Source organism: Gallinula chloropus (genome assembly GCF_964237585.1).
Source record: "Gallinula chloropus genome assembly, chromosome: 1".
NCBI lineage: Eukaryota > Metazoa > Chordata > Aves > Gruiformes > Rallidae > Gallinula > Gallinula chloropus.
In genome coordinates, this window is record NC_140085.1 from 61,968,545 (window position 1) to 61,991,662 (window position 23,118).

At 39.1% G+C, this 23,118-nt stretch overlaps 1 protein-coding gene across 2 annotated transcripts in view; it reads right to left on the reverse strand.

Moving 5' to 3' along the window:
- Positions 1-23,118, reverse strand: part of NAV3 (neuron navigator 3) — a gene marked incomplete at both ends in the record, with an annotated part of 261,126 nt that overhangs the window by 161,234 nt on the left and 76,774 nt on the right. For both annotated transcript variants that reach the window (XM_084267744.1, XM_084267743.1), the window contains 2 exons: positions 21,937-21,989; positions 22,695-22,812. In XM_084267744.1, the coding sequence (XP_084123870.1) occupies positions 21,937-21,989; positions 22,695-22,812 (171 nt within the window). The remainder of the gene's footprint in view (positions 1-21,936; positions 21,990-22,694; positions 22,813-23,118) is intronic.

Genomic DNA, 23,118 nt, shown 5'->3' on the forward strand with positions numbered 1-23,118 from the left:
CACAGTTTTATAGTGAATTTTGTTTGCAAAAAGTACCAGTTTATAACAGAGCTGGTGCTTGTCATTATCACAAATAGTATCATCAGAATTACAAAGTCAACTGTGAAGCCCCAAATTTTCTTTGTTCCAAGGCACTTATATTAAAGATTCAAAAGATTGGAAGAAGTGCAGTATGATGAACAGCAGATCTGCAACATTAAAAACCTTAAAACCTATAAATGGGATAAAGAATTAATTATGACAAACCTTCCCCCCTGTATAGATGTTTGTCTACTTAGTTATTCAATTAACTGTGTTGAAAATCAATCAATACTAAACAAGATTGCTCTTCAGAGGTAAAAATCCCCACATCTATCTCTGACAATATAATCAATTCCTCATAAAAACTCAATAACAGTATGTCCAATTCTGAAATTCAGATCCAGCATCATGGGTGCGGATAAAATCACTTAAGTGGATGATAATTTAGGAATTAATATTTGTGGGCATCATTAGGTAGTTAACACCATTTCACACTTTCTAAATCAAGCCTACTGCGTTATGCTTACAATATATTAAGCTTCTTTCGTAAGTCAAATCCTTTTCATATTGTCTATACACCTGCCATTATGAAAAGCCACCTGAAATACTTGCACCAGAAATATTAGTGAGCCCCAAGATATTCCTATACTCACATTTTAACGAGTTATAGTCCAAAGGGCGATGTACAAATAAGCAGCAAAATCACAACTGTGACACTATTAAAACCTGACATGGATACATTACAAATCTGCTGCAATATATTACATTGCGTAGTTGCGGGTAATCTGCTTTTGACTGGAAGCTATTTGAAATGTTACTGACAGAAATAAATCACTAAACCAGACTGTGGGACTTGCATGCAGATTAACAGTAGTAGTTAATAACCAGCAGTTAGCAGACTTACAGGAAGAGCTCATTTGTGGGATCGTACTCACCAGTGACTCAACATACAGAATTTATCTATTTATTATAATCGTTTTTGCTGTTACCAAGATTGGCTTTCATCTCCTTTGTCTGGCAGACAACACTTTCTTCACTTCCAAACATAAATTTAATTGTGGGATGCTCAGAAGACAAGTAACGATGACTAACACAGCATTGTGTTTTTCTGTACTTATAACAAGCTCTGAAAAATATCTCGGTTTGACTGACTCTTTCTTTTTAAGTTAATGACAATATAGCTTACAAGAACATATAGGCACATACACATTAGTTGCTATTTGCCTGCTACAAGGCAGATTCTCACTGCTAAAGAATGAGAAACTTACAAGTAATGACACATTATTATTAGAGTTTTTCTCTACATATATGCTCCTAAAATACTCGATTACTTTGGCAGTAAAAGCAAAACAATCATTTCTGTTAACACTTAATTCAGCACTATCTTCTATAGCTGTGTGTGCTTTGATGTTCTGATTCATGACCCCAAGTCCCAGATAAAATTGCTCTCTAGAAGCTTTCTGATGTTGTTGATGGCTGATTAAGGACTCATGGAAATCCTCGGTCACAGAAACCTAGGGAGTCACATATCGACTCACCTTCCAACGCACAGAAACTACATGCAACTCATTAGTATACACTGGGATTTTTTCAGTACTAATATCACTCCTTTGAGATTAGTATTATGGCATAAAATAATATGGCACAGTACATGTATTTTAAATGCACTTTACCAGATCTCTTCCTAAATTTCCCCAGAGTTTTAACCTGAGTTAAGAGATGTGCACTTGACTCTCTTTTTCCAATGGATATTCACCGGTAACAGAACTTGTGGAGGTCAATGGATTCAACATAATGCAGAATTTGGAAATAACTTATTGTTATCACACAGCTCATTCTCAATTATGTTCTGTAGCACTAGTAGAATCAAAATGAAACAATAATACAATTTAAGCCTTACAGGTAGCATCCTTGACTCTAAATATTTACAGACCATATGCTGCATGAAGTGAATAAAATGAAAGATGTAAGAGCAAAGACTAGTTGCCTGCCTGACTTTCATATGAACCAAGAATGGAAGGAGACACACTAGTTCTTGAGTTATGGCTGCTTTCTTAGTCAATGACAAGACAGTGACCTGGTTGTAATTGCAGGGTCTGAAAAGAAAGAAGGTCCAGGAAAGCCGCTGAGAGACCTTCAGATGCGAATAAAAGGATTTTTGGTGCCCGTGTTGGAGCTGGTGAGAGAATGAAATTGTCCATGGCAGACTTAGTTATACAGAATGCTCAGGAAGAAACTGGAAAATATTTCAAGGTGGTCATGGCCTCAACTCTGCTCTTTCCTCGCCTAATAAAGAACAATATCGCATTTGGCCATGTACATCCTCACAGATACCTCTTTGAGGTCTATTTTTTTGGCCAAAGGTAGACTTGCACAACCTGCTCCATCTAAAGTTGTTCTCAAAGACTGAGAAGGACAAGTTTATTTCACTTTCTGTCCTTAATTGACTCATCCATTGCACACATTGTGACTTGTTGACGACTCAGTTGTGGTGTGGGAAACACCCAGATTTTTGGTTTGCCTTGTAACTTTGTTCCTTATGGGTTTTATTCACAGCTGGTTTCACTAGTTTGTATTCCTGTTTTGCTTCTCCTTAAAGCATAGGGATAGAAAGTTACAAGATAGAGATACAAAGAGAATATGCTTGCAGTTCTATACTGACATATGTTTTTAGCCTCAGTTTTACTAGCAAGATTATTTAACAAGGCCAGACTTCATAAACCAGGCAGGTGGACATTCAGCTTTTTTTACCTTGAACAAAACCAGCACAGTCCCAATGCCTTCTTCACCAAAAAATAAAAATCAAACAACCAAAGAACTTTCTTAATTTCAAAACACTGGTAACTGGATACACAGCCTGATATTCTACCTATTACCACCTTTGCATTGTGTGTAACTATATGTACTATGATTTTATCAGGCTGAGTACTGGGACCAAGGTCCCATTTCTGATAGGCAGCTTACACCAAGGAGTTTCAGCTGAAGTCAAAAGCATCTTTCCAGATTAAAACTGTTATACTAAGTCCAATGTCTTTATTCTCCCCACATTCAGTGGTGTTTGGGAGTCTTGGTGATTCTTAAATACTACTGAAAAATTATTCAGTAAGGAGAATCCCCTGTCGTCCTTCACTTGAAGGCAGTATGTTTGGCATATCTGAAGTTCGGTTCATTTCATAAGAAAACTTTGAAAAGGGCAATACAATTAAAACATTAAAAAAATCCCCAATGCCTTCTTAATTGTACATATTCTGTAGGACAAAAATGGGTCTAATCTGTAAAAAAGTAAGCAATTATGATTTACTTGTTACAACAGATGGGAAAATTCATTTTAATTATTTGCAAAAGTACCAATCACTAACCTCAGTCATCATAAGAAAAACCTTCTATGCCATGTGCTGCATTCAACTTGGCACTGTTGTTGATTTGCCAGTTTACTGTGAAAAGCTGTCACACAACTGATGTAGGATTTTTCCTACAGTGTATTACTGTATGTTATCCACAATAGCTTATTCCTAGGTATTCCAAAAGGGGGGATCCTGCTGCAGAAAACACTTTTTCTCTCAAACGTGCCTCTACCATAGTTAGAACAAAAGAGCAGGGTTAAAGACTTTGAAAGGGAACAATGTGAAATAAATTCCTATGGACTGATTTAACAAGCATTATAGTTGACCTCTAACAAGCAGGCTGGTTTCTTTTCATATTGCACAGGTTAAACTAGCTTAACACATCTGAAAGCAAGCCATCTGCTTTCTTGTCTCTTGCATATTTAAAATTGGGTATGCTTATTAACATATATATGTGTTCATACTAAATGACTAAAAGATTTTTATTACTGAGCAAGACTTTAAGTCTTACATTTCCATCAAGATTCTCTGTGAAGAAATTGCACGTAGTCTTACTACACAATAAAGAACAAGTTTTACTACTACTACTATGACTTAATGGGGACACTTTGAAGGGCAAAGAATATACCCGAATTCTTCCAATCCCTGAAGTAAATGCAATGGGAAAAAAAACAGCCCAGAGTAAAGCAAAACCCACAGCGACCCAACTGAGGAACCTCTGTGATTTCAAATTTGCTGTCCCTGTGCAAGATGCTGGTACACTGCACTGTTCCCCAGACCAAAGACTACCAAGAGTGGGTGAAGTTTGCCCCCAAATTCTCAGTTCACCATATAGAAATGGAGGGAATTTGAAGAAAGGGAAAATAAGGAGCAAAACGAGCTCTCCAGTAAAACTTGCAAAAGTACAAAGCAGAGCTGAGACTTCAAAATCACGTTATTTATGTTCAGACAATGTCTTTCCCATGAGCTCCTAACAGGACAGCTTACTGCAAAGATTTTTGTTTGTAATTACACTGGAAGGTAATGTCAAGTTTCTGTGGGTGGTGTAAATTGGAAAACCCACCCAGATAAAACAGGTGTTAGCAGTCCTACTGGGAGATGCTAAGTGTGTTCTGCTGACTTGCTGTTGCACGTGGCCTGTTACCTCATCCAGATGCAAGGCACATTCCATTTTCCTATGGAAATTATAATGCGTTTCAGGGTGTTAAGCAGAAGACACTGACACGCACACACATTTGGCTCCAATTTTTTTCTAATAAACTCCTCATTATTTGCAACTGAATAATTTAAGGAGCATTTAACGAAAATAACTATCAGTGAACTTTGTAACATTAGTCCAAAAAACTGTTCCAAACTCAGCATTGACTTTGCAATCAGAGACCATTTATGCAAATTAAAAACTGATTTGCTGGAGGAATTTGGGGAGAATTTTACCTTAGAGAATAATAACTAGTGGTATGTAGAAGGCCTCCCAGGCAAAAATTTTTAGGAAATGATGCTGGAGCTATTTAATTATTATTTTTTGAGGAAAGGATGATGATGTTATTTAAAACTGAAATACCTTCCACTTCCTTTTTCAATGGATACTAAGGAACATGCACGTCAAATTCTTCCAGCACGCACTCCAAACACGAAATATGACCAGTAAACCCAGAAATGTGAAAACAAATTAACTTCTCGGATACTTGGAGAACTCAACAGACATATGTACTGACCTGCTGATAAAAGAATGTATGAGGTCACTGCTGAGGTCACAGTATGAGCCAGGGTGTGTATTGTTTTTAAGAAAATGATACAGTGGGAAATGGATCCCTTTTGGCATGTTTTATTGTCAGCCCTGTCAGGGACGTGGAAGCGATAATTGGTCTTGCAGGTTTTCCACCTAGCCCCTGACTTGTAAAGCCTGAGGTGAATGGGAGAGAATCTCCGTAAGGTCAAATACAATGTGGTTGATGCTATTTCTGCTGGTACACATCAACAAGTTCATGAACAATTCAGCACTAATCCTAATCATAATTTCTGAACTGCCAGGCAGATCATTATGAACATCTGCTGGTCATTTTCACGTAAACCTCAAAAATCTCAATCCACAAACACCCAAAAAACACATAAAAGAAGAATGCAAAATTTTAGTCTTCCCATCTACATAACGATGTGATCTTGCTTCTCTTGTCTTCCTTTCTTACCCAATCTTCCCTCTGTGCTTTGCGTGCAATGGCCCTACCCATTTCTATACAGTAGTCTCTACAGCAGACATTGTAAAGTATGAAATACAACGAAAATGATTTCCAAAGTGCTTTTGGGCTGCTACAATAGAAATCGTGAGAAGTGTTGGATTTGTGATTGGAACACAGTGCTGGATTTGGGCCTGAATAGACTTCTGGATTTGGATTCAGAAAATCATAAATGTATTTCAGTATCTTGCCTGAATTTCTTAGAAAGCCAAAATATGACTCTACAGCAGCCTGGATGAAAAGGAAAGACTAGGCAAAAGTTCTTTTTCAGAGTCTCAGAGTAAGCCCCTACTTCAGTGCTCTCATCTCTGCAGGCCTATGGCCACCGCCACCGTGAAAGAGTGCACACATGCACTAAGAGCCCAAAATTGAAGATAAACACTACCCTGAGCAGACATTTTTTAAGGCAATGATAGAAGGAACTCTGTTTAAACACAGTAGTTTTTAAAGCCATGCATCACTTCAGTGAGTCTGTCTACAATCATTTTAGCTCTGCAACGCTTCTGAACCAGCGAGGTACCAGCATCTAAATATTTATGGAACTTGGCAACTTCCTCCAATTGGAAGTCGATGTGAAAATGCACATTTCTTTAAAACAGAGGAGTTTCTCTCCATTAGGTCAAAACAGAGTCTACAACAGAGTGTTCATTTACTAGATATAATTAAACCTTTGAAAGCATTCCAGTTCTCTCTTTCAGCACTGTTTAGTACATAGCAACTTCATTTAGCTCATCAAAAAAAGCAGCTTTAGAAATAAGGGCAATTACGACCAGTGATGGGATGAAACTTTTAAAAGAGAAGTAAACAGGTAAATTATTGGGCATTTCACTGCATCTCTTGAGCTTTGCAAATCAAACCCATCCACAAGCACTTTGTGCTTTCTGAAACCCACCCTCCCCCCCCCGCTTGACTACACCAGAGGTCATGATGCTACAGCTTGTGTGGGAGACACACTGACGATGTGCTCCTATCCTTCTGGCTTTTCAATTTTTATAAGCATTCTGGTTGTTTATTTAATTAGATGTATTTTGCATATTAGCCTGAAAAATATTCATAGAACACTGGGTTCATCAAAAGAAAAATTATAAAAGCTTGTTATTAGCAACTTCTGAAAGTAGACCTGAAGAATCTCTGGGCTGTAAAGTTACATGGCTGATCCTCCAGCTGGAACTTCAAGTCCTCAGGTAAATATATGCAGGAGAGAACATAACAGAAGTCACTGGTTTTCCTTTACATTTAGTTTCCATATTACCAATTCAAATTGGTCTAAGCTCTAAAGAAAAAAAGACCCCAAAGAAACAAAATTGATGCTAATGCCACAGTTTATTAAAACCACTCAAACTAAACCAGAAAGCTTTAAAAGCCGTAGAGATGATCGGAAATACTCAGATTCCAGCTTTCACTTCTGCTAGTGTACCTGAGCACTGTATTTTAATCCTTGTTTAGCATTATATAAAGGAATGTGCTGTATATGTTTACATGCCATGTTTTTGAACAGCCTTCACAGTCACCTATCTCTTTGCTATATGGTAATAACCATGGGAAGCGGTTTCCAGGCTTTCATAAGACCTTGTGTCGAGATTCTCCAGCAAGGAGAATAAAACCATCTGGAACCATGGAAGGCAATGGGCTATCTGCTCTTCAGTTCAGTGGGACCACGATTTTTATTTTTTTGTCTTGACTTCTTAGCCAAATGCTATAATAGAAACATCAGAGTTGCTGGAGCCTATAACAGGAGGCTTTAGCAAGCACTTATTGCTTGTTGTCACTTTACTTCCAGTTGTAGCCAATGAAGTGTGAAGTGCAGGAGGAAGCAATGTTTTAAATAGCTATCCAAGTGTTTTCCTGTTCCAAAATACAGGCAGTATTACTTGAAAAATAAGCATTTACTGGGCTTTGGAGGGACACATATCTTCAAATACATTAATTTATATGATATAACAATATAAATCTTTCAAAACTGTTTATACTAAGAAATCCAAATAGAAGCCTTATGTATACAAGAGCTGTGAAGACACCCTTGCACATATGCATACTGTGGAGTGCTGCTGCTGATCTGTCCATGAACTGAGAGCTTTTACAAAAAAATTAAAAAATTAAAATTTAAAGCTATTATTGGAAGGAATTACAGAGAAAATCTGTGAGTGACAGGCAAAACAGCCCACAAAATTGGGATGGTGGTTAGCTGGTTATTTGTGCAGTTAGAATATGCAAAACTGTAGCTACCTAACTTCATGAACTACTATTTATTTCGTGTGTAAATAGGTCTCAGCTCTGAAGCGTAGAAACCATCGGACAAAGAAAATTCTTGTGGTATTTTTTCCCTAGAGGAAAATGTCACTGGTACGCTCCCATTGTAATTCCGAAGAAACTCTGAAGAATCAAGAGGTATGAATAATTAAAACAAGGTTCCAATTAGCTGACAACACAAGCCCAAGCAAAGCATATTCTAATTATTATAGAATTAAAGACTGCCCAAAGCTACAAGCTAAAATGCAAACATACTTCTATTTCAGGAAGACTGGTCAGATCCAATGGACTTTACGGTTTTGGTGCTGGTCAGGATGTCACCTAAAAGAACTGCTATAGAACTTCATAGGTAAACAAATGCTTTAAATGTACATAAAGTCTTCAAAAAGCAGAAATTACTTATGATCAGTTTGTGAGATTGAATACAATCAAGTACTAACAAAAAAAAAGGTATCTTGGACTGACTCTGAAACTGACCCCGGACCAGACTAATTCATATCCAGACACTGGGCCAACTTAAAATAAGTTCAACTTAAAATAAGTACAGCTCTGATTTATGTCGTATCATCATCTGCTGATCATATGGTCAGCAGACTCCTCACACTCAGAGTGTTTCAAATAATTCCTGTGCATCAGAAAGCTGCCAAATAGATTACTGGATTTATACTATTTCTTTCAGCTGAAACAAGAACGATTGTACTGTATTCTAACTATTTGTGTATTAAGTTTCAGGTCACAGTGGATTTAAACAGATAGTTATGTAAAAAAAAAAAATCTTTCTTTTTTCTCTTATTAACCTGATAAGTGCTTTTACACGAGAAGGGATTAGTTAATGCTGTTGAAATAAGCAGCCTTTGTGACTTGCCTGTTCTACTGCTAGCTTAAGCCCACTTACCTTTGTGTACCTTAATAGCACTGCATATAATAGGGTCACCAGCTGCAACAGGGTTTATATTGAGAGTAAACACCAGTACTTAAATCCAGCTCAATGTCACCAAAATCTCCACTAACACAGAGTTTCAGCTGTCCGATAGTATCTCACGCCATTCCAGGTCGGTCAGATCTATGGGCTGCCTGACAGCAGGGCAGATAGGCAGAGCTGTAATTGTCATCAATATAAAACCCATAACTGCTCTGCACCCAGTCCCCTGGCTATGTCCATGATTGTAGAAGATGCACAACTTTTTTTTCTGAGAAATCCAGGGTGATTCATTTTGACATTTCATGGAATAAATGGTGACCAAAACAGTTGTGCATAAGTGAATACTGAAGGAACAGGCAAAGAAATAACCCCTACTATTCCCACAACCCAGCCCAAATACAATAACTACAGACATTGAGGAAGGAGGAAGAGAATGGACCAAACAAATTGCCAGGGTCACTTGTTCTCCCTGGGTCACCTCTCACACCACCGTTCTCAGGAGGGGAACATTGACCTGATGGACCACTGCTCTGAGGCAGCATTGCGTGCTCGCTCACGTGTGCCTGCAGTGGGGCACTAGGGGAGAGGCTGTAGATGGAAGGGATTTGCAACAAGGTTCAAAGAAGAGTTTATTATTTGAGTATAATTGCTGCCAAATAAAAGCTCAAGGTTAGATGGGTTAGCAAGCATAAAAGTCAAGGAACTCCATAATGGTCAGTCTGTTAAAAGACACCGTAAAATCAAGCACATTTGGCATCCTTTCTATGAAACAGGCTAGCACTTAGCTGCAGCAGATGTAGGCAGCTCCTGTTCCAGCAAAGATCAAGGGCAGAGTGAGAAAATACATCTGGACTGATCACAGCAGTTTCAGCATGCATCTACTTTCTATTTTTTTTCCTTCGTTTTCTAACGTTGTAACTGTATCATATTCTGGAAGTAATGAAGTATTGCTGAAAAAGCTCTACCTGGCATCCCATTTTTGGTATTTTACTGTCCAGCAGGAGAGCAGGGGGAAGCTGTCAAGTCTTTTTTTTTTTTTTATGACTTTAACAATTACAAATGCAGAAGGAGAGGATAGTTCTAGTTACCATGTTGGTTTGTAATTAACACACTACATCACAGGGACATTCTGTGCTTTATTATCCTCCTGTCTTGCATCCTCTTTGCTACAGGGCCAAGCTTTGAAATACTGGGTACACATAGCCACTAAAAGATGATTCACCGAAAAGCTCTGTCACTAGGCATAACGTTCCACACAATGCCATCAAAAGCTTGACAATTTGTTGGGCTGTGGTTGTTTTAATTTTAAGCACATGTGAGTGCTTAAAATCACAAGAAGTGTGTCTTCTTCCCTCCCTTCTGCAGCCAAATTCACAATGAAAACCCTGTTCCACCCTAATACTGCAAGTTACAATCCTTTTCCATTAATTACCATGGAAGAAACAGCTTACTGCTTTCTGGCACCCTCTGCTGCTTTACACATTACACCACAGACAGCACATTAGGGACAGTTGTGTAGTTCCTGTATCTCCACTAAAACATCTGCCCAGTAGTTGGATTTCCCAGCCCAAGCTAATAAACAGTGATTACATTCATACTTGGTGTGTGGCCTCATTTATCGTTTGCAGGTCTTGATCCTTAAATCTCAAAATTATCTTCAATACCCCTTTCCTAAACTTAATCTGGACTCCCTCTAAGAGTAGAGAAAACAGCTCTGGCAACTCTAGAGAGGAGTGGCTATCTCAGACAACCAAAGATGTCCAGAAAACACAAGGGCTCATCAAGGCTCCCAGAATTCTAAAGCTCCTTCATTCATAAATGAGAGGCAGAGACAGTCAAATGCCTTTCAAGGTAAATAAACTCATCAGAGATTCATCAGAACCACACAAGGTACTTCACACGGATACACATCCATGTGTGTGTGTACTACACACCAATAACACGTGCCCAAATTGTTTCTTGAGTGTCTCGCCTGTAACCAAAGCTGCAGAATTCACCGTGTTCCAAGGGAGGCAGTGGCAGATTATCTTAGAAAGAAGAATGACTGAGAGGCCTTGGGACTCTGATCCAGTGCTAAGAAACGCTCTTTTTGTGAAAAGTCTACCTCTCTGAGGAAATCCAAGGCTTCGCAGACACAGAGCAATAACCTTTCCTAACAAACATACAGCACACAGAATCATAAGATAATCTAAGCAGAAGTATTGTAAAGGGAGTGGTTAGAAAAAAAAAATCTTTAAATAGAACTAAGTCCTCAACTACAACCATAACAGAACTGGCATTTTGCCACAGTTCCAAAATAATCAGACATTTGATAAAAATCTAGAAAGCTGACAAAATCTCAACATTACCAAAAAGCCTTGTTTGGATATTCTGTAAAATAAAACCACTTCAGAGACGTTGTTTATTTTCTTGCAAAGCTTAAATATGCATTTTTGCTGTTCAGCTAAACATCACGCACTTTGGTCCCTATTTTTAAATCCAGTAAACATTCTAGACATTCCTAGTATTTATAACATACTCTCCTATAGAAGATGATAAAAATACACCATCATGAAGCACACATATTTACTGTAATCCTGCTGCTGCTATCCTGGGAAAAAAAAAATGTATTAATGACTATAACCAACAGGTGCTTTCTAAAATGCGTGTCACAGTTAATTTGAGTGGATGTATTTTGACTGCATGTTTGCCTTAAAGCTTTTCAGTGCATTTCTATTAAGGGAGGTTTCAAGGGCATCTAGCCATCATCTCTTTGTCTAAGGATCTGTATCACAAGTGTATATTTGATCAATTCCAAAACTTCAGGGAATGCTCACATGACTTCTTTTTGGGGAGGGGGAATGACAGAAAAATTGAACAGGGTAGAAAGCTAATTACAGATGGGGGGAAAACAGGGGAGACCATCAACTACATCACGCCAAACAGTAGTCCAGAGTATATGACACCCATTAGTCTTCACACATAAAGTACTCCAGGATTTCATCTATGCTTATCCTCCCAACACAGGAGTAATCCAATAAAGGACTACTTTTCTGATTGAATGTAGTTCCTGACAAACAGAACTGAGGGATAGGGAAAAGAGATGGGGCATGACTCACAGATGGAAGTACTGGTATATTCCATATACAGATTAAAGGAAGGGCTGTTTCTAGTCCATTTTAAGGAACTAAAAGATACTTTTCTGTCCAGCAATACTGGTCTGTGGAAGTAAAATGTGCATAATCTTAATTCTACCCCAACCAAGCCAACCTATTCCTGACCTAACCTCTCAGTAGATTTCATGAAGATTGATATGATCACAGTCTAAGTGCTTCTTATGACATAATTATTTCATTAACATCTGTGAGCTTTTCTCATATGATTCCAGGCATTAATAGGACATAGAATTTGTAAGCCTAAACAAAAAGGCTAATAGCTGCATGCGATTTATACTTCATGAATAATGTACTTCTTCCAGCAGAGTAAGAAAATACCCAGGATGTGTTCCTGTGGCATTTTCTTTTATGACTTCAGACAGTCAAATGCGAGTGACTCAGGGGAATGTGCATCTCGCTGCCTGATGCCAGTGAGTAACTCTGAGCTGTTCTGTGAAGAGGGATTGTCATAAATCCTGTGGTTCTTTTAATGTTCTCAGATCTTCTCTGGATGTAAAGAGAACTGCTTGTTTCAGTACAGAATAAAGAGGTCTAACAAAAAGCCAAACCAGAATCAAATCATATGAAAAAAGTGAGGATTTCGTTGTTTTCCCTTTCCTTTCCGTGCCTGTAACATCCTTAGGCAGGATGGATGAAGCTTCCCATCCTTTATGCTTAACTAGTTCTAACACTTGCAGCAGTTCTCCCATCCTTTCCTTAGCTTCCTCTTCCTCTCAAAATAAAAGTATGTTTGGTCTCCCACAAAAAGGCAACTGTTACTCTGCTCATCTGTTCAGCTTTCACCCCATCTATATTTTCTCTTCCATTTCTAGAGTTTTTTGAAATTTTAGAGCTTGTTCACAAAGGAAGTCAGAATTCCTCCTCTGCCAGTTCCATGCTAAACCAATTCGCCTCTCATCTCACCCAAACTGTCCAGGTTATTAACAGTAATAATGTCCTTTCAGCAAAACTTGGAACCAGAATTCTAACATCTCAATCACTGAATGTCAACCATTTTTTTTATCACTGGCATCTTTAACCTTACCCTTAGAGAAATTCTCTCCTCTTCTCTTTCTTTAGTCCCCCCCTTCATATTGTCATAATTATTCCCAAAACATATTCTTAGGAGGACTCTCATCATTCCCTTTAATATTTTTTGGGGGGGTGTCATGCATCTCTATTTTCATTTTTACTCGTCTTTATGTCAAATTAATTCCATCTGCATACAAAAAACAAACCTCCCTTTCTGCACTGATGAGGATGTTGCTTCCTGTAATTATTCTTCAATTTGCATTATCTATGTGTGCATTACATTGTACATATACCTACATGCATTGCTGCTAGAGAAATTTTGTACTCTATGGCATGCAGGATTACACAAAACACTCCTTCTAAGACATAAAAAGTTCATAAAAAGGGTTTGTTTGTGTCTAAAAAAAAAGGGGGAGACCCTAGGCCTGAAGGTCAGCTTCTAAAAGTTTGTCCTTCACCTATCATTTATGATTCAAGATTCTGAAAGGGCTTATTTCACCCTCTGAAATGTTCAGTGCCGTAAGCAAATTAAAAGCAGATAGGTATAACCTGATGCTCTGTATGTTGGTTCAACAAAGTGGCCACTTCCTCACACATGGAAGAGGATCTTATGCAGGTTTCATCTACATTATTTCTAGGTGGTGACACATATACATGTGTAGAAGGTTTGATAACAATTTCTCACTACTTTGAGCTCCAGGACATATGGATTGTATGCCACAGGATTTCTCAGACTGCAGGAATAAGCCTCAAGGCCCTATAAACATGGACAGTACAGATAGATAAAAATTAATGTTAGTTATATTTTTATCATCAACCAAGAAAACACAAGAGACCTCAATGAGACAGCTTGAATATTTACCAAATGCCCAACAAATTCTCAAACCTCTGAAGCCATCTTGTACATTGTACACTGTACAGTGTATTATTGCACATGGCTAGATGTGTCAGACATGTCCAAGAAACCCTTCCCTGGAACAGCTGAGGACAAACATTAGTTATGGGAATGGAGTTGGTTCTCAAAGGGGAGATCTGAATCCACCCAGGAAACTAGAGGCGTTAAGAAAACATCTTCAGAAGGACAGTTAATATATGCCCCTGGCTATGACAGCCTTAGGCACTTTTCCTGGAAATCCCAAAGAAGGTATGACCTCCACGTAAATCACCTACATACAGAAGAATCTTAGACAGCATAGCTAGTTAAGTATGAAAAATTGTATGGTCTGCTTGAAAGAACCATCAGAAAATGGGAAATCTGAAAATGTGTCATGTTGAAGAGTGTAATTTCCTGCACAGACAAGCATCTGCTTGGGTCCTCTCATAATGGAGTTGTACCAGTCCTGCCTGCTTCAGTCCAGAACTGCCACTGCTACAAGGTAGGAGATAGCAGACTTAATTAAGGTAGATCAGGGCCTGCTCCAAGAGGTAACAATCTCCAGAATGACGAGGGCATTTTACTTTATCAAAGGAAGCCCGTAAGAGAGAGTTGCTGCTGTAACACAGACGTGCCTGCTTACCACTGGTGTGGCCAGGTCCTTTATAACACAGCTGGAAGAGATGAGGATGTGCAGAGCTGATAGGAATTTCAAGATGATACTGGAAATTCCCATGCTAAGTGTACACAAGATGAAAGACATGGCATTCGATCTGCATTACCATGAAGTTGGCAGAATGGAGAAGCAATCATACTTACTTGGAGAAGAAATCCTGCTCACCTACCTTCTCATGGCTGCACACATGCTGTGCAGAAAAGGAAAATATACCAGTTTTGTTGTTGCACCTTGAAAACTTCTCTGGCAAACAAAAATAAGTATGACATGCTCACATCAGGAATATACAAACAGCCAGTGATCTAGAACATGGGCATAGTGTCACTGGAAAGAGATTCTTACCTCTTTCACTGTTCCAGATCTTAATACTTTCATCCAAATTAAAATAATCTAACTAGTTGCCAAGGCAAGTAAAACATTTGATCTTCCTCAGATCCTTTCCACACAGTCTTTTACCTAACATCTGGGCATATCCTTCAATTCTGCTCCCCTCCAAACACCCACACACTATATTTAGCAGTTTCCTTATATGTGACACAGCTAAAATATGCACTTTCCTATCTATAAACACAGGAAGCCTCTCATAGGAGTTCAAATTTTAATTACCTTTTTATTTCCTCTGGCTTTACTGAGATCACTTCCCCAGATATCATGCTGTGAACTTGTCATTCTTTTCTAAAAGTATTTTCATTTTTTCCCACTTAAAGGCTACTCCATTATCAAAGCCCAGATGCCCCATACCACAGGGGATGGGGGAAATGAGGTTTTCACTCTATCCTGCCTATATTGCCAGAAGCAATACCTTCTGACTACATATTTAAACAGATTTGTACCAAGTAAGGCTGTTTTCTCAGGCCTTGTCCTATCTCACGGAAACCACATCTTCCCCAAAACAGACAGGGAAGGAAACTCTATGCACATCTGTTGTCATCTCACCGGTAAAGGGTAATAGAAGTTCGACACACCTTTTTATTCAGAATCACAAGACCTTTCTGCAGCTTCACCACCAGATTTGGATTTCATTATCCTGAGTAACTATTTGCATATTTTTTTCATTTTACTATTCATGCCTTTTTCCAGATCATTCCTGAACATAATGAATGAGTCACAAGCCCAGATCCTTGGGGGATGCGAATCATGGACTGTGTTTTTACAAACACTGACCAGTTGTTCCTTGTTTTCCATTCCTAATGAGTTAAGGCATATATGGGGATCTCCAAGAAACAGTTTATGACTGATCCCTTGCCCGTAGTTCCATCCCATGCCACAGCTATTTCAACCAACTTATAAAAACTTACTGAGGGCCTGATAAGCCAAATGGCACTCTTCCTTTTTAGAGTGAAATATTTTTACTTCTCTTACACCCAGTCACATGAAAGCACATTCACTCCAACTAACATAATTCAGGCTATATTTACTTAAATTCTGAATACTAAGTACACAAGCACCCACTGTGGAGATACAGGAATGAGGCTACTGTCCTGTGTTCCATTCATTTAAGCACACCAAACCTGCACAGAGGAAGAAGCTGGAGTCTTATTCCCTTGTACATTCATGAAATTCATATTGCAGGCAGTCATGAAATCTGGGAAGATCCACTGACAGCCATGGGGTGACAGTCAGGATTTAAGCAAAAGGGGATTGAGCAGGCAGCCCTGTGGGAAGAAACTGGCCTGCACATGAAAGGAGTTGGGATTAGTTTTCAAGACTGAGATTGAATTTCCAGATGTAAGGAACAGTAATTCCACACTTAGCCAAATTTCTGTATGTATTTCAATGTGTCACGCCTGTGTGGAAGGGTCACCTGCAGTTGCTCCAAAGCACAGAATGTCTTTCTTTAATCCATACAGCTAATGTCACCAGCTGCACCAGCAAAGGCCGAAGATTCAACACTGTGCCGATAGAAAGAGCTCACATGGACCCACCTGGCAGATGGGGACAACATTTTCAGGCTTCCTGGTCTTCAAAGAGTTTTACATAACCATATCCCACACGTTTCCACATGGAATTCTACAGGCCTTAGTAGAACCTTCAGTGCTTACTCTAGACAAAATTACACTGTTTTTCACAAACAATTTTTAGACACAGAATACTAACAATGATATTCTCATTCTTAGATACTGACATTAGCAGGTCCAGTGTCCACTGGCTGACTCCCTGCTAAGAGGGGATCTGCATGTACCTCATATGCCTTTGCAACCTTGGCTTCCTCTGGAGGAAAACCCAAGCACGAGCCCAGAGAGAGCCACAGGGAACTTCTGTGGAACAGGAACACTATGAAGCACATCTACCCAAGCAATTACAAAGCAGATGTCTAACAGCCTAGACATGGTCACTTTGTCCTACTTCAGCTTCAGGCTTCACACACTTCTTTGTCATAAAAAGTTCTTTCCCCCAAAGAAATGTTGCCTGGTTAAGAAAGAGACACATTTGCTCACTCCATATTTTGTTAAACTACATAATTTTTCTTCAGACTCATGGAATATAGCAAAATCACTGGCATTCTTGTGGCTCTTTTCTGAAATATTTGCAATTTATTAACATATTTTAAAGGCACTGCTAATGAGATCAAGTACAGTGTTGCAGAAATGATCTTATTAGAGCTGCACACAGCCACGATAATTCCCACTTATAACAGATACTCAAAGACAGCATCAGCTCTGCTAACTGCACCTACTTACTGAACATTCAAATCCATTTGTGAGTGTGCTACAGCTCCAAAGCTTTTCCCAGACCCCTGATTTCCAGGATGTGGTAAGCAAGACCTGTATTTTTATTGAACTCAACTCCTTCAGTTGGACTGCTGCACGTCTGTATCCAAAACTATAAAAATCACCTTTGAAGCATACCTTTGGTTATATGAACTGGTAGAGCACTGTGCCAAAGATAAGACTGACAAAATGAGAAACAGCCTACACTAAAGACAAGTAATGGCATCAGAAGCTTTTTAATAAAAAGGGTCTCTCCATCCCTTTAATAACTATGAGAAAAACCCCTGCTACCAGCGACAACTAAGGATGCTTTTGTATGTAGACATGGACTGGCATAGACAGTTCTCATGGGAAGCAGTAAGAGCTAATTCTAAGGAAGAAAATACCAGCTAATAAGACAACATCAATCAGTGGAAGAAAAATTGACTTAAAAAAAGATACTGGTTTTTTTTACTATTTTGAAATTATTTTGCTGTTTATTCAACTGAAAGCACCATGAACTGTATGAGGAAAGAACAAAAGCATTACTTTTGTGAATTTTTCCAAAGGACAACATTGCAAAGATCACCACAAAAAGATTTTCAGTCCAACACTTTTTGATTCTCTTACATTTTCTCTGACAACCCCAGGATGGATTAAATTTGATATTCTGTATGCTTACTGCAAGTTTGATATGATCTGTTTAGAGACCAAAGACTGAAGATCTTCCAGTATATTTTTGATATGTTCAGGAATATAAAAAAAAAATCTTAATTCCTTCTCTTTGCATCATTCGAGAAAAGCTTTATAACATATTTTCTACCCATACTGCTTAACATCCTGATTTTTCTAATGATGGGGGAACTTACATCAGAAATAAAAGAAACAAACAAACAAAAACCCAACCAGAAAGGAATTAGCTTTTGGTTGCACCAAAAGATAAATCATTGAAAGACCAGTATCTTCTAAAAGAAAGATTACTCTAGGTTTCCTTAATTGACTTATGGAATAATTCACACCAGGAAAAGATAGAAACTGTTGTAGTATTTTTTTTCCATTATAGGGCTTGAAAGAAATGATGAAAGAAAGGCCAAAGCACCATACTTCTCCTTGAATACAGAGCTAGGAAGAAAAAATAGGCAAGGAAACTAGAGGACTCTATACGACACTGGAGACAGACAACTGTTGTGGTTCAGCCCCAGTCAGCAGCTGAGCATCACACCCTGCTTGCTCCCATGGGAGAAACAGACAGAGCCTCCGTGGGTTGGGATAAGGACAGTTTGCTGACAAAAGCACCATGAAAGGGGAACAGTAACAGCCCACAGCAAATTACACTCACACCCAGTGATAACACAAAGTACTTTACCAACCCAACTGTAACAGAGTGCTGTGTGATGCAAGGACTGACCTGATACCCCAGCCACATTGGAACTACCCTGGAAGCACCCAGGAGACCCTTTCTCCAAACAGCCCCTTTTATGGGGCAGTGATGTCAGGTGGTGTGGAAACAGCCTCGGCTGACTCAGGTCACCTGTGCTGGCTGCTTGGGGAGGGTAACTCTGGCGAGGCCAGAACCAGGCCAACAACACATATTATAATACATATAGCTTTAAATCCTTATTAAAACCATTCATAAGAAATGCCAAAACTTTTTTATCACAGTAGATTTACCCAGCAAACACACACATCTTGCCAATTCTCTTGAACGTTTCATTTATTTAAGGTTTCTGAGATTTGAATATGAAATAGTTTATTGCCCACTGCTTCTCAAATTCCATGTGTGGCATCAAATGTGAGAGCGTAATGACAGCCACGAGGATCCTGGTAAAGCTAACTGTGCAGAAACTGGATGCTGCTGAGGTTCACAGGTTTTAATTTTTATGAACTTGGACCTGTGGAGCCAGTTCAGCTGGTCTGCAAGTACTGAATGTATCACTGCCAAGTTGAGCACAGGACTGCAAGACACTGCAACAGACCTAACCAAAAGAACACTAAGAAAGAAGCATTACATACAGATTTTGAACCAACATTTAAAGTTGTTTACATATTAAAGTGCCAGCTGAAGTAAGATGCATTAAAAATCACTTGAAAGATGAAGCCATTGGCAGGAGAAAAATAAAATGGTAAGTGGCATGGAATTTGGGATTATTGGTAGTGATTAATTATGAATTGGTATCAGTATAATTGACAGAGAATATCAAGTGTTTCCAGCAGCAGACAATCCATGTCAGTGCCCTCTGGCTTCTTTAAAGCTACTACAATGTCTTAGACATCACCTCCTGGGCAGGCTATCAAATAGCAGATGAATACAGAGAACATTTGTCCTTAATTGCAAGTTTTGAGAGCAAGGATCATGAAAACATATGTGAAAGAATAGGGTGGTGGGATTCTTGAGGTTTATAAACTAAAAATGTTAAAATGAAAGCAGTGAACGAACGGTTAACATGCATGCTATTGGATATCACAACTGTTGTTGCTTTGATGGTTGATGTTCTGACCAATCCTGACAGGACATATTGCTACATATAGGCAGATGTCAAATATGCAAACTAGCTTCAACCACTGTTACATTTTTTTTCTGCATATTGCAAACACCCCAGAGTCCCCTGCTACAAGGAGAAGGGAATTGGCCTATCATTAACTTAGTGGGCTAACAAAATTGAGCACCACCAAGGGAAATTACCTGGAAATGCAATAAGATAGTGCCCTCAGCTAGGCCTGATCAGTGCACAATCCAAAGGAGACAAATGGAGAGCACACTCAGTTCCTGGGGACTCTGAGATGCTGTGAGAGGAAAATTGACAAGTTTGAACTACTTTAGCTTCGGTCCATTTTAAATTCCCTCGCTCAGTCGAAGAAAACAGCAGTGTAGAAATGGTAAGTCAAAAGGCAGGAAAACAATGTGATCAAAAAACTGTAGACATAAAGCAATAAAGAGATTGAATCAAGGACGGATGAAAAAATATATTCCTTTTCTAAGTGGCTAAACGTGATGCCTCAGCGCAGTGCAAATACTGATGTGTGAGGATGCACAGGAGTGCTGGAAGCACCTGGTTTGAGACCCAGAGCACCTGAGACACTGTTTTGGCCTGGCTGAGCTGAGAAATGTGCTTATGGGAGGAGGAAGACAGACATAAAGAGATTCCCACAGGTACTGCTGGGTCACAGGCGTGCATTGACCGTGCTTCCCCTCATAACCCCAGTGGAGCTAGAGGTGAAATCTTCAAGCCACATAAAGATTTACCGATCAACAGGGAAGATACAGGGATGTCACTGCTTTGGAGATGCAAACACTGCTGGCGTGAATGGTTTTCTCAGTGGCTCGGCTTTTTCTCATGGAAATGAAGCTCGACAGACATCAGAGTGGTGGGTCCCTGAGCAATCTTATATGGTCACTAAGCACTTACATAACCTTGGGAAATCATATCGCTTTTCTGTGCTATTTGTCTCTTCTTGTTTGCCCTGCCTGTCTGGAATGGCAGGTTTTAATGTGATTAAAGTAGAGAGCGATTATCTCTCAATCTGCGTGTGTAATATTAGAGTTCCACGCTGGAGTTCCCAATGTTCTCAGCCAGGGCCACTAGGTGCTGCTGTAATATGAGTAATTAAAATAATAACCATTATTAAGGAAATTGCATATATTCTTACTATGGACTGTTTAAAAAAGCTGAAAGCCAAAGAGAAAAAAATATATTCTAAACCTGCACATTTTTTGAAAAGTAAGAATCAAAAGACCTGATCCTTTACTTCAGTGGTACTCAAATTTTTTCCTTCTACCTTTTGTAGTTTGGAGAAAAAAGCTGCAAAAGCCTTCCCCCTCCTGCCCCCCCCCACCCCCCCACCCCTGCCTTTAAAACATGCCCTGAAAAAAAATGCAATCTTTTTTCTACTCCATTTCCATTTTTAAGCTCAGCTTCAGCACTTTGCTATTATGCAAGCTCATCCAAATCATTGCACTCCACAATCCTTGCCAGCTACACAATTACGCACCTTATTCACATACAGTTTGGATGTGAACAGAAAGGCAAAGTCCTCAGCATGAGGGAGCATGACTGGAATGCATGGAGATGCTACAGAGGCTCAGATTTTTGTACCTGTCAGTTCCACAGCCTTATAAGGAGGCTTTATCTTATTAAGTGTAGTTGACTAGCCATAAACACAGCAAAAGATTAATAAGGCTCCATATGAATCACAGTCGCAAAAATGCTTCTTGCCTGAGAGTACTAAAATGTCTTTAAGCAGCTGCCAGCTATAGCTCAGAGAGCTATATGACTAAAGTGCTATTTCTGAAAGTCTTGGAGTCAGTGCATCTAACTGGACATTACAGTGGACAATCCAAAAGGCTATTTATATTCAAAAATAATTTGGCAAGTCTTGTTCATCAAACAAGTTTTCCAGACACAAAGACTCCACTTACTTTTTTTTTTTTCTTGGATGTACTGCCCTTAAAAATGAAGTTAAATGAAATTATCTGGATCATCAGAAGAACAGGTCTGCTAAGGCAGTTCTGGATTAATTAGAAGTGATGAAGTTTTGCTGCTGGGTTACCTCAGGACCCAAAGTTAGAAAGTGCAGAAATGAAGTGACAAACACTAAGTATACATGGAAAAAAAAAAGTACCAGGAACACTATAAGAGAGTTAGGACTTTATGGTAAACATGGGACAGAATATTCACAGTTTAAATCAATCATTATTAAAAAGGCTTTTTAGGAAAGTGCAGAAGTGCCAACACAGACAAAAAATATACTTTATTCTTACCATTTGAGACTGACTCCGGGGACAGCCATTGATATCTTCAACCTTTTCATTTGCTAAACAAAAAGAGTGAGGAGAAAAGCAGAAGTAAACAATGAGATAAAACTTTCCACCCTTTGGAAAAAATAAAACCCCAACACAAAACCTAAAAAAACCCCAAAACAACAAAAAAAAAAATACGCCCAGGAGAAAAGCAGAAAAGACACAGCAATAAAGTGCACGGGGTTTTGTTGACACAGAGCTCCTTTCTAAGTAAAGCTCAGTCGTACAGTAACAACACTCTTGTTAGCAGCAGTTGCTTCCACATGCCAAATCATGCAAAGGGGGAAGTGCGAAGGAGGTCGCTGCTAATTCTTCAGCCCCTGCAAAATAACTGCTGACATGAAATCTTCCACAATTGTCTTTGCAGGGTCAGGATACAGTTTCAAGGCATCCCAGAAAGTATGAGCCAGTCCAACTAACAAAACGCACACATGGGAGACATATGGTTTAATGGAGCATTCATTTCTGACAATTCAAAGTGTGTAAGATACAGTTCTGGCCATTTAAAGTATGGTTAAACAGCCACTTCCAAACATGCTCACATAAACGTATTTTTTAATTAAGACAAGGATGAACCACACAAATATCAGAGACATATGGAGCCAGTCAAATTGTATTATTCAGGGTTCATCTTATTGTTAAATACATTCAACTTGAATTATACACAGTCCCCCATGCAAGGAGTCAGCTCGCAGCACTTCTCTCAGCCCTGGTCTTACCGATGATCTGGATGATTTCTGCTAGCAGAACTCCATCTGCAATGTCCTGTTGCAAATCCTTGATCAACCGCTTGTGGCCAGATTTTGCTAGGTAGTGGTTAGCCCAGTCAGTGTAAATCTGCAGAGCAGAGGGGGAGGGCAAGGGGGAGAGGGGGAAGAGGGAAAAGGAGACAATAAAAATTCTTAAAACAAATGTTGGCTTGCAGACCAGCGCTATTCTGGATCATGTTCCCACTTAAGAAGTCAGCACCAAATGAAACAATTTTAACGTTGTGTTTTTCTGCCTTTTTTTTTTTTTTTTTAACCAGCCATGCCCCTCCCCCTGCCACTCTCTGTTTTATTTTAACTTCAAATGATTCAGGCTGTTTCACGAGGGTTCAAACTCGCTGTGACCAAGCGAAATTCCCCTTATGAGTGTAAAGGA